Source organism: Camponotus vicinus, unplaced genomic scaffold (assembly GCF_025532165.1).
Source record: "Camponotus vicinus isolate PSW18456_S1 unplaced genomic scaffold, iyCamVici1.0 SCAF_4, whole genome shotgun sequence".
NCBI lineage: Eukaryota > Metazoa > Arthropoda > Insecta > Hymenoptera > Formicidae > Camponotus > Camponotus vicinus.
The window spans coordinates 9,910,268-9,921,523 of NW_028141976.1; the positions used below are offsets into that span (position 1 = coordinate 9,910,268).

Consider the following 11,256-nt stretch of genomic DNA (forward strand, 5'->3'; position numbering starts at 1 on the left):
AGTAACACGGATGAAATATATTTGATTCTAAGTATTAAAATAATAATTATTGTCCATAAAGATTGCAACGATCGAAATGATTATTTAATTTGAATTCCTATCGTTTAATCGATTCTCGATTAAATTGTATATTGTTTAATTAACAAGGATTGAGAATATTTAAAGCATTGGTCGAAATATATTTAATTCTAATATTGTTAAGGAAATATCATATAATAAGCATCAATATGATTGAAAGGTCATAACATAATTAATTCTCTTATGCCCTTTTATGTATCCCCTGTTTCAATTTTTATTCGCAATAATGAATGAATGCGATTCGATAAAGATTTATCGTTGCGATACAGTTTTATGTCGTTAATTAATTTTTAATTAATTAATACTTATTAATATTTATAGCAAATTATGTTTCGATATTAATCGTAATCGTGTTTAGTACAAAAATTACAATATACGAAGCGTTTCTCATCACTACTTTATTACTCGAGAGTCACCGTGCGAATGATGACAAAGCCGTGACATGTATAGCGCGCTTGCTATACGTCGCCAAGACCAAACATGATATTATTGATAATTCTCTGCCGAAATATTTTACGTACTACATATACACGCGGAATTTTAAATTATAGAGGTATATTTTATTTTAAATTAATTATTAAACGATTGATGTATCACCTTTTGTTATGCTAATGATTTGAATTTATTCGATTGTTTTACCGCGCTTTTCCGAAGTCAAATTTTATAATATTTAGTTTTGCATTTTAAAAGACTCACTTAGAGTGAACTAAATAAATAAATAAATAAATAAATAAATAATGTTGAGAAAAAGAAAAAGAAGACACATAAATAAATTAATAAATAATAGCATGAAAAGAGAGAACATACTAATATTTTTATATAATAAATTATTATTAATTAAATTATTTATATTTTTATTTATATTATTTATATTATCAGAGGGACATATATGTTACCCTCTGAGAATATTTGTGGACATTGATTTTGTAGTTCATGTCCATGTTTTTAATGTCCCCAGAGGGAGTATCGCTTCCAGGGATCACCTAAAACCGGGCCATGACATCTCTCAGTCTTCTCTCTGCTCTCAATCTTCTCTCTGGTAACATAAGGTTCTTACGTAAGGTGGCGTAAGGCGCTACGGCAATGTAAAGTCACTAGATATACAAAGTACCGCAATCCATAAGACTCAATGGGTGCATCCAGAAGCACAACCGCTCACTGAGCGGCTAAGTAGCACTCGAATGTGATTGGTGAATTCAAAGATAGAAACCAATCACATTCAATTGCTACTTAGCCGCTCAGTGAGCGGCTAAGTAGCATTCGAATGTGATTGGTGAATTCAAAGATAAAAACCAATCACATTCAATTGCTACTTAGCCGCTCAGTGAGCGGTTGTGTTTCTGGATGCACCCATTGGCTGCGTTCAGCAGGAAAAGCTGCTTTGCAACTGTTGTAAAATTCGTGAATCTGATTGGTGTATGCTCTTAGATTCAGTCAAAATTAAGAGCATACACCAATCAGGCTCACGAATTTTACAACAGTTGCAAACACAGACTTCTAATATAACTAGACTGCTAACTCCCCATATTTTGCTTATATAAAATGTCCTCACATTTTATGACTAACGTGACTTATTCTGCACATGCGCAGATACCATCGATATAGATATATATCATATACTTAACCTAGCTTGCGTATGTATATATATATAAACATGCGTTATCGCAGAGCGCATGCGCAGAATAGAATACCTTTATATATCTATCTGTGATTTGTACATAAAATCGAAGCCGTCTTAAGCCTATGGCACACGGTACAATTTTTCGTACTGGATTTGATAAGATTTAGTAAAATATTAGAAATGCTGCATTCTGATTGGTGCATTTTTAGTATTTTACTAAATCTGATCAAATCCAGTACGAAAAATCGTACCGTGTGCCGTCGGCTTTATATATAAGGAGTTAGCAGTCTAGTATATATAGAAGTCTGTGGTTGCAAAGCAGCTTTTTCTGCTGAACGCAGCCATTGTATAAGGATTTGGAGCCAAAATGGCCTCCTAAAAGTACAAGTGCACATTTTTGTTACGTATGTATGTACACTTTAAGTGCAATTTTCTAACCTGTATGTGAAATCTGAGAAGCATTCGTGACTAGGTTGTTGCGTAAAAGGCTATAGAAATCAAAGCGAAAAAGATTTTCGTTTATTTCGCATCCCAAAAAGCGAAAATAACAACAAAAAATGCAAAAAATGGCTGAAATTAATTGCCAAAAATACATTATCATTAAGGGGTTATGTAAATATATAATTTGAATGAACCGCTTATTGGAGCCAAAATGGCGAATGATTGCGGTACTTTGTCCTATCTAGTGACTTTACGGCAATGTTTGTGCGCTGGCCCTGCTGTGCCCTACCCTCTGTTCTTTTCAGCTGCACTACTGCAATTAGTTAGAGTGAAAGAAAGTATGTTTATCTCTTTCTAACTTATTGCACTAGTGCAGCAGTGCAGCTGAAAAGACCAGACCCATTAGGTCTATTTGTATTGTTTGCACTTCCTAGAAATTTCTGCATTTCTTCTTATTATTCGGTTTTGACGCTGATCTGTTTTATTAGGATCCCAGTCAAATTTCTGCATGAGAAACTAAAATCTATCTTGTAACACGTGCTTTTTAGAAATTGGAAAGAATATTTCTCCAGCGAATAAGTAAATATACACATATACGTATACTCTGCGCAAAAGGCAAATTTAATGTTTTACGTTCGGCGAACGTTACATTTCGCTGCACATTTAGCGTGCAGTCAACGTTTCATATATCGTCACCGCATTCCAATTGTATGTAATGATGATATCAGAACATTCCGGAACTCGAGTCGTTTTCTTCACGAGAACGACAGCAATAGGAAGGAGCTGGGTAAACTGGAAGGAAAATTGAAATTGATGTTTACATGTAAAAAATGCTCCACGAGAAACAGCAAATTGATATCCAAGTTGGCATACAATAAGGGTATAGTAATAGTGAGATGCAATGGTTGTAAAAACAACCATCTGATTGCTGATAACTTAGGATGGTTTCCTGAAATAAGTACTAGGACAAATATCGAAGTCATCATGGCAATGAAAGGAGAGACTGTACGAAGAATAGCAAATGATAAGGAGGGATATTTTGAAGCTGTCGCAAATGAAGAATTCAAGTTACATCAGAAAGACTCTAGTGAGACGAAAGACTCAAGCAATGATGAAATTAAAAAAGATGAAGTAACAAAGGAGAGAGAAAGCTAATATCTTGTTTAATGGTATTAGAACAATATTATATGAAATTTATTACAAATTTATATATGTAATCTGGGCATCTGTATATGTAACATCAATGAATTAATGAAAGACGTATACAAATTTCTTATCTATATATATTTTATAAATTTTATTGTGAAAAATATATTAAAAAAGAATCTGAAAGTATAATATATATATTAATTTTTATACTTATATATAATTGTACTGTTATATGTACAGATCAAAATATATTTGTGGGAGTATATTCCAAATATTATAACAAAATATATTTTTTTACAAATATAAACTTTGTATAAACTTTATCATATTTACAAATGAAAGAAATGTGTATAAGGTCGTATATAAGCAAGCATCAATCTTACATATCTTGCACAAACTTTTTGAAATATTTTTTTATTAAAAATATCTGATAGAAATATAATTTGATAATACTTATTCTAAAAAGTAGATTTATCATGCATCTGTTATATTTTTAGAATTTGTTGAATTCGGCGTAATTCTCTCTTGTCTCAATAATCGTCTATATATTATTTGGATAATATTCCTACCCATGGCAGGCCATTAGTTTGGCACAAAGGATATAAACAGCCTTTTATTTTTAAGATTCATCTTAAAATCAGTATATACTTTTCCTATATACAATTTTGTAGAAAAATCTCTATGCAGATAAAAAATATATATAAGAAAAATAATTAGTTATTTATGTCTACATATATATATATATATATATATATATATATATATATATATATATACCATTATTGCAAATGACCTGCAATTATTAAATTACATAATGAATAATAGTGATTTCTGTAGCTTGTCGCTACATCAATTATCCCCTTATATTTTAAACATGTATATACATGTGTACATATATTTACATGCACATACTAAGTACATATGTAATATTTTAATTAATAAAAATTTTTTGTTTACTCAGTAATATTTTTTTAATTTAATAATGATTTTCAAAAAGTTAGTTTTATCTAAATTAAGCCAATAAATTGATTTTATTGCTAACGAAAACACTATTATTCATTACGATATATTATTATATAATAGAATCGCGGCAGCATAACATTATATATTGACGAAATAGTTTATCCAATTGTTTCTGTTTGCAAAACTATTTGTCAAAACATTTACAATTTATATATAGAAAATTTTGTATTATTAAAATATGTAGATCAAATTTATATAACACATCTGTATAGAATGTTTCGTCTGTTCAAAAATATGATAAAATATGGATATTATTACCATAATCATGAATTATCCATATTATAATAGCAATTATGTAATAAGCGCGATAATAAAAGTATAATGATAGAGAGTAGAAACAGTAATAATTAAGGAGTCTTAATTAAAATATATCATAGTAAAAAAAAATTTCTCTAAGTACAACAATATATATTGTCAAATATTGATAGAGATTTCAACACATGCACATGAACATGTTTACAATAGTTTAGTTATGTCAATTTAGTATCAATTAAAATATTTTTGTATATAAGGCACTACATGTTTTTTCATAAATCAATTTAATGCAATTAGATAAAATTTTAATATTAAAATTTTTATATTAAGCTTTGCTAACAAATAACAATAATAATATAAAATCTTTCATAAGAAGACACAATTGTGGGATTTTTAGATGCTTAAATTTAAAAAAAACTAAGTCTCTTTTTTTCTCTCTATCTTTATAAATAATAGATACAGAAAACGAATGATTTTAGTGAAATTTTGTAAAGCGAGAAATAAATTTACTCGAGCCACAGACTCGTGGGCACAGACTAGCATATTCTTCACATTCTTATAATTAATTATATAAGAGAACAAAAATTTTGGAAATGTAAATTTAAAGAGAATTTGTCGCGCAATTGTAATACTTTAAAAAGATACACTGGAACCTCTTAAAAGTAGATCCTACAGGACTCTCATATACCATAACGAGACTATATTTCGTCTCATTATTTAGAGCAGTAGAAGGTATTGTTCCACACGTTACTTGCAAAATTTGTATGAACATGTCCTTTCTACGCCATTAGAAGAAATTATTGCACTCGTAACTCTGTGCATTGCTGTTCGGCTAGATCGTTATCTCTATTCATGTTATTCGGGAATTATTTACGTATGAAAGGACACAATATACAATATACTCTTTCGTGGTTTATTCTCGCGGATTATCTTCTCTCTGAGAGGTTCTAATGTACTCGAATGTTTGGGGGTATCTTATACCCTTTTTGGTTTCGATACAATCGCGTATTCGCTGTTATTAAAAACCTTATGTTGCGGACCACTCGCGATATTACCTCCGGCGAAAGTCGTCTCGGAAGAATCCGGTTTTTTACGGATAATTCCGTAACCCAGATGACTGTCATCGGCTAATCTAACGGCAGACATATCCTCGACGATATCATAATTGGACCATGCTGGATTAATAAGATTAGAACTTTCCCCATGAGATGCGTTGGAATGTAGGCTTTGCGAGGAATTCGTATACTTGTATGTAGGCTTCGGACCGAATTTTGTTACGGATCCAAAGTGCTCCAATTTATCATAATCTGACTCATCTGTTTTGGCGATATTTTGTACTGATGACGCGGAATCGCCGCATTTACTCTTGCATTTTGAATTTTGGAATGACGTATCATGATTTCGTATCGGCATCATGAGCTCGTATTGTAAATCGTCATTATCATTCTCTTTGTCTCGTTCTCCGGGCAAACTCGAATTTATTCTCTCGGTGTGATGCACGCTATCGATACCGTGCGTTTTCCACGCATCGTTCCTTATTTCTACTTGATCGTACGGATGTTTCTCCTCTTCGCGCATAACACTGCATATGGACTTGTGAGATAATTCCGGCGAATTAGCTTGGCTTAATGTTCTGTACTCCCCGCACGTAGGTAAATCTAAAAATTCCGAATCGAGATTCTTCTTTTCCAGTAGATTACCAAAATATTTTCGTGGTGGCTTAGCTGGTTTAGACTTATTTATCGATTTGCTTGACAAGGTAGAATCCAAATTAGATGACGATGAGGTTAATGGTTTTTGAGAACTCTGTGGCGTAGGGAAATCTATATCGATTAGATTATTAGTGTTATTTGGAGATGGAGGTAAAGCCGCTCTAGAGCCAGCTTCCATAGACAAAGCTGCATGATACTGAGCGTCATTGCATTCTATGTTTGGACTATTCTCTTCGTTTAATAGCTTTTTCATAGATCTCATTTTTGAATATATGCATCGAAAGATCTCTTGTTGGCTACTATACTCCAAGTGGAAGGCACCTTCGCCAGATTCACATTTCCTTCCAGCTTCAAAGATAAATTTTCCATCTCTGTATCCGTATCTTCTAATATACTTATATGGCCATGTGAATAGGACAATATCACCGTCCATTAATTTCATATCCACAGCAGCAACTACTAATGTATAGTTTCTTACTTCGAGTCCACATCGTTTAGACGCATCCGTTTCTATAACTTTTACAGAAAATACACCTTCTCCAGTAGTGCAATACAGATCATTGTTTTCTTCTATCGTTTGATTTGATACACTATCTTTGAAAGCAACCAACTGAAATGCTGTAATCCAATGAGTCATTTCATTTTCCGAATAACAGCCAAAATAATATATTCCTGATTTAGTCACCACCTGTACAAAACAAATATATAAGCGAATCATTTTTCAAGACAAAGTTAACAAAAGAAAAAATTTAAACGGCATGCACAGAAATGCAAGAGGAGATTTAAATACATACAGTAAAGACATGTGATTGATTGCTAGGTGCAATTTTTATACAAGCGTCTAGCGTGATGATACGTGGAGAATGAGATTGTAATATCGCTTCTTCTTGACTATCGTAGATCTCGACACGTTTAATTCCATAGTTGCTCGTTCTGAACAGCTGGCAAAATTTCTTGTGCCATGTTTTCTAGAAACAAATTTATATATATATATATATTCATTCGTTTGAAACTTTTCTATTGTATAAATAGAAATTAATAAATATCGAAATATTTTGTAAGTTATATCCTGATATATATTCTTGAGACGATTGTTCAAGACAAATTGTAAGCACATTTTTACTGTATATTCAACAGGAGGAAGAAACGTCGATAAAAAAAAATTAAAAGAGAATAGGAAACACAGCACGTGGAGCAGAATGATGCGTTATCGCGTCCACATGAATTATCTTATATGCGTAGGAGACCAACCTTGAGTTGGCCTAACACTCCCTGCGGCGGTAACAGCAGAATCCCTTGTATTAGAGGCTCCTCGGGCTCCATTGCTGGCGATCGAAGAGTTCATCGGCGCGAAGAATGTTCGTGGAGCTGGCGAAGGCGTGTCTTTTGTTCTCGTGAATATATTTATAATTCTCGCGTGACAAAGAAAAGGATGGACAATACTTTTTCCACTTTCACCACGAGACTTCTCTCGTCGATCGTCTCCTCCATCGGGCTTCCCGGGCTGCTGTGAACAAACAAGTGATTCTCTTGCTCGCAGTCGACAGCTCTTCTCGCTTTGCAAGACTCAGCTCGTGGGTAACGCTAGGACGACGTTTGACATTTGACGAGGTGGCGACACGAAGAACGTCAACAACGGACACTGGAGTACGCTGCCGTATGCTGTGCAATGTACGACGTATACACACGCGCGCGTGTATAACGCGTTCCTCTCGACTCCTGTTCCTCTTCCTGCTTCCTACCAATATTCGTGACTGTCCCTGCCTGTTTCCTGCGCGCGTGCGCAATAGCGTCTGCACGATGTCGTTCGAATCGTCAGTCAGTCCTCCTCTCAGGGTTGAATATTTATCTGTAAACAATGTAAACTATATTTAATGTTATCTATGTCAACAGTGGATAATTTATAAAATATGTTCATACTATTATCAAAGAGATTCTATTACTTCATTTATATTTATAGACGCAATTTTATCATTAAAATCATTTAAATTTAATTTTATAATTATCCCATACAGCACAGAACATTGCTGTAATGTTATAACAATGTTCTGTGCTGTATGGGATTAAAGATACAATTTTTATTATATGACACGAAAAATCAAACAAAGAATTCATCTAGATTTCATGCTGATAAAAAAAGAAAATAAGTATTATATATTATATATTAACATAATTTTTAAATGTAATTACTTTTTTTTTTATTCTGATATATAATAATTTGCATGTTTGCATGAAAAAGTCCGTATATAAATATCATATAGACAATACGTAAACAAATCATGTAAACATAATTTTGAAATTTATGGCATAATCCAGTATTGTCATTCTGTAACTCTTAACGACACATATAAGAATAATGATATCGTTGTTAGAATTTACAGAATTGCAATATGAGTCTCTTCTAATCAACTTTATATTGATCGAGGGAAAAAGAGAGAAACAGAATAATCGATTGATGTCTTCCTGAAGACAACATACGTCTTTTTTTCAGAATTTTAAAAACAGCTGTTGTGATCTACTAAACTGAATGCAAATTCCTTTTCACGCTTCAACATCAGAAACAATAATAAATGTAAAATATTTCTAAAGTAAGAATAGAGAAAATTTCAAATGCTTTTCAATGACACTCGAGTTCTCTCCATTCCTGATGTGCGTAAGCATTTACACAGTAGAATGCAGACAATGGGTTACGTTCTTATCATATGCCTACATCAAAGATAGAAGTGGTAGACCGCAAAGCGCGCACGTATTTATGCATAAATCCGTCTCGCCTTTTGCCTTTCGTCGTAATACAATATTTTAATTGTAGACATACATACATGTAATAAAATTGAGTAATATCTAAAGATACTGCATCTCTCGTCTAATATTTTTATATTTATTCTGCTTATAACATAAAATAACATCTTTTTACAACAGAGTGATAGGATTTTCAAGTTTTTTTCTCTACAAGTAATTACGTGATGTGAATTTTAAATGTTGGCTCACACTTTATTATAAATTTAATGAAGCCCATGGATTTTTTAAGATATAAGAATATTAAGATCTTTTCAATTTTACACAATTGTTGATTATATTAATTTTAAAACATTACATTTGTATTATAACAGAGGGAGATGTTGGTGTGTCTATTCAAATCTTGTAAAAAGATTTCTCGAAAATTTCTTCATCTTTCAAATATTTCTATTCAAAATTTCAGATAAAGAAAATATTTAAACATTTTTTGCTCTAACTTTCTAAAATAAGTTTTTTTAGACAGAGAGACTTTTAAGTTTCAAGTGTTAGATTTGCAAGTGTATTGAAAAAGACTAAATAGCTTTCATAAGGTAAACATTTTTTATTTGCATAACATTTTCATTTTTTTATCATTAAAAATTATAAAGAATATGTACTATATAGAATATGTATATATTTAATATTTTGTTAAGACATTTAACATTTAAACATAGATAGATATATATATCTATAATATATTTTAAACACATAATTCACAACTTGGTTTGTCGATGGATTGTCGGTTGCTTACAAAAAATTACATAAGTCTGCAAAATGTTACTTTTTTCCGCAATCTGGAGAAGAAAAGTAGTTTTCTATGGTTTTTGCGTGCTGAATCCGAGTCCACAAGCAAAAAATGATCTGGTCATATTAAGTTTACGAGAAAAATGGGGTTAAAACCCTTCAAAAACTCATTTTTAACTATTTTTGAAGATTTGTAGCTGACAAGCCCAATGTAAGAAACTTTTAAAATGACGCAAATTAAAACTTGAAGAACATTGTACTTTAATATAAAAATATCAAATCTTTAAGCGTATGCACCAACGAACTTCAAGCGCGTTTTGCTTTTAAAAGTTGATGTTCGCTTGTAGAGATGATATTTTTGCCATATTTTCACCTTTTGCAAAATCATTACAAACATTGTATTTTGTAAAAAGTTACTTATTTCATTTGTGTAAACAATGATTATTTCTTTTATTGAAATATATATATATATATTTCGGGATTCGGGACTTTCGATTCCCGATCCAGCCACTTGCATCTCACATATTTTTCTAGTCCACGAATATTGTTTTCTAGCAATTATTCGTTGGGCTGAAAAATGTGTGAACGCTCTTTTCACAAGATATGTATCGATGCCGTTGTCACAGATGGATTCTGTCGCTCGTTAACCAATGGGCGTATAGACATAAATATTTCTTTTTCAATAAGAAAAATCTCTGGACTCAGAAGGTCGTTGTTGATCAGTGCTTAATGCTGTATTTTCATTTCCAGTAGAAGTTGAAGGAAAAGATAGGGATGTATGTGGGAAAAGATCAGACTGTCTATATTATAGAAATAAAAATATAGCATTAAACAGAGATTAACTATGGACCTTCTGAGTCCAGAGATTTTTCTTATTGAAAAAGAAATATTTCTGGACTTGGCAAGTCATAATTGATATTTCATTTTTTGTAGAATACTTCATTTTTTATAGAAGGTGAAGGAAGTAATCTGTACAAAATATAAAATATAAATTACTGGATTAATCACTACTATAAAATTTAGCTTCAACATGTGGTATAAATATCTGAATTTTATAATTTTATTCAAATTACAAATTCTTCTTCAAATATCTAAATTATTCAAAAGAGATAAATTAATAATATTTAATTTTCGCTGTTTCAGTTACTCTCTTAGAATTTGCGAAGGAAAGTCCTCAATGTCATCGCCATATTCGTCGATCAAATGCGATCAAATATATATATATATTTATACGAATAATTGCTAGAAAACAATATTCGTGGACTAGAAAACTATGTGAGGCGCAAGTGGCTGGATCGGGAATCGAACCCGAGTCTTTCGCTTTCTGGGCAACTGCTCTAGACCACTGAGCTATCCAGACCTCACACCTAATACTGCTTTTTAACACAGTGATATGCGACTCCAGGGCGATGTTGGTATCTTGCTCAATGAATGCAATGAATTTATATATATATATAT

At 31.8% G+C, this 11,256-nt stretch overlaps 2 protein-coding genes and 1 non-coding gene across 4 annotated transcripts; 1 reads left to right on the forward strand and 2 right to left on the reverse strand.

The window, feature by feature from the left end:
* The first annotated feature begins 2,437 nt into the window (after positions 1 to 2,437).
* Positions 2,438 to 5,106, forward strand: LOC145970143 (uncharacterized). The gene is made up of 2 exons (XM_083096646.1): positions 2,438 to 3,309; positions 3,787 to 5,106. Exon 1 carries the CDS (start codon positions 2,765 to 2,767, stop codon positions 3,293 to 3,295), a length of 531 nt encoding a protein of 176 aa, XP_082952772.1. The 5' UTR covers positions 2,438 to 2,764; the 3' UTR covers positions 3,296 to 3,309; positions 3,787 to 5,106.
* Positions 3,688 to 8,056, reverse strand: Dok (docking protein homolog). Of its 2 annotated transcripts, XM_083096645.1 has the most exons (4): positions 7,723 to 8,056; positions 7,531 to 7,647; positions 7,074 to 7,247; positions 3,688 to 6,967 (listed from the first exon to the last, which is right to left on the reverse strand). In XM_083096645.1, the coding sequence occupies exons 2-4, from the start codon at positions 7,600 to 7,602 to the stop codon at positions 5,543 to 5,545; spliced, it is 1,671 nt and encodes a 556-aa protein (XP_082952771.1). In that variant the 5' UTR covers positions 7,603 to 7,647; positions 7,723 to 8,056; the 3' UTR covers positions 3,688 to 5,542. The 2 variants fall into 2 exon arrangements, with proteins under 2 accessions (XP_082952771.1, XP_082952770.1); XM_083096644.1 differs by having other exon boundaries at positions 7,531 to 8,056.
* A 3,029-nt stretch (positions 8,057 to 11,085) lies between these two features.
* Positions 11,086 to 11,159, reverse strand: Trnas-aga (transfer RNA serine (anticodon AGA)). Its single transcript has one exon. It is a non-coding gene; the product is annotated as a tRNA-Ser (tRNA).
* Positions 11,160 to 11,256: the final 97 nt, after the last annotated feature.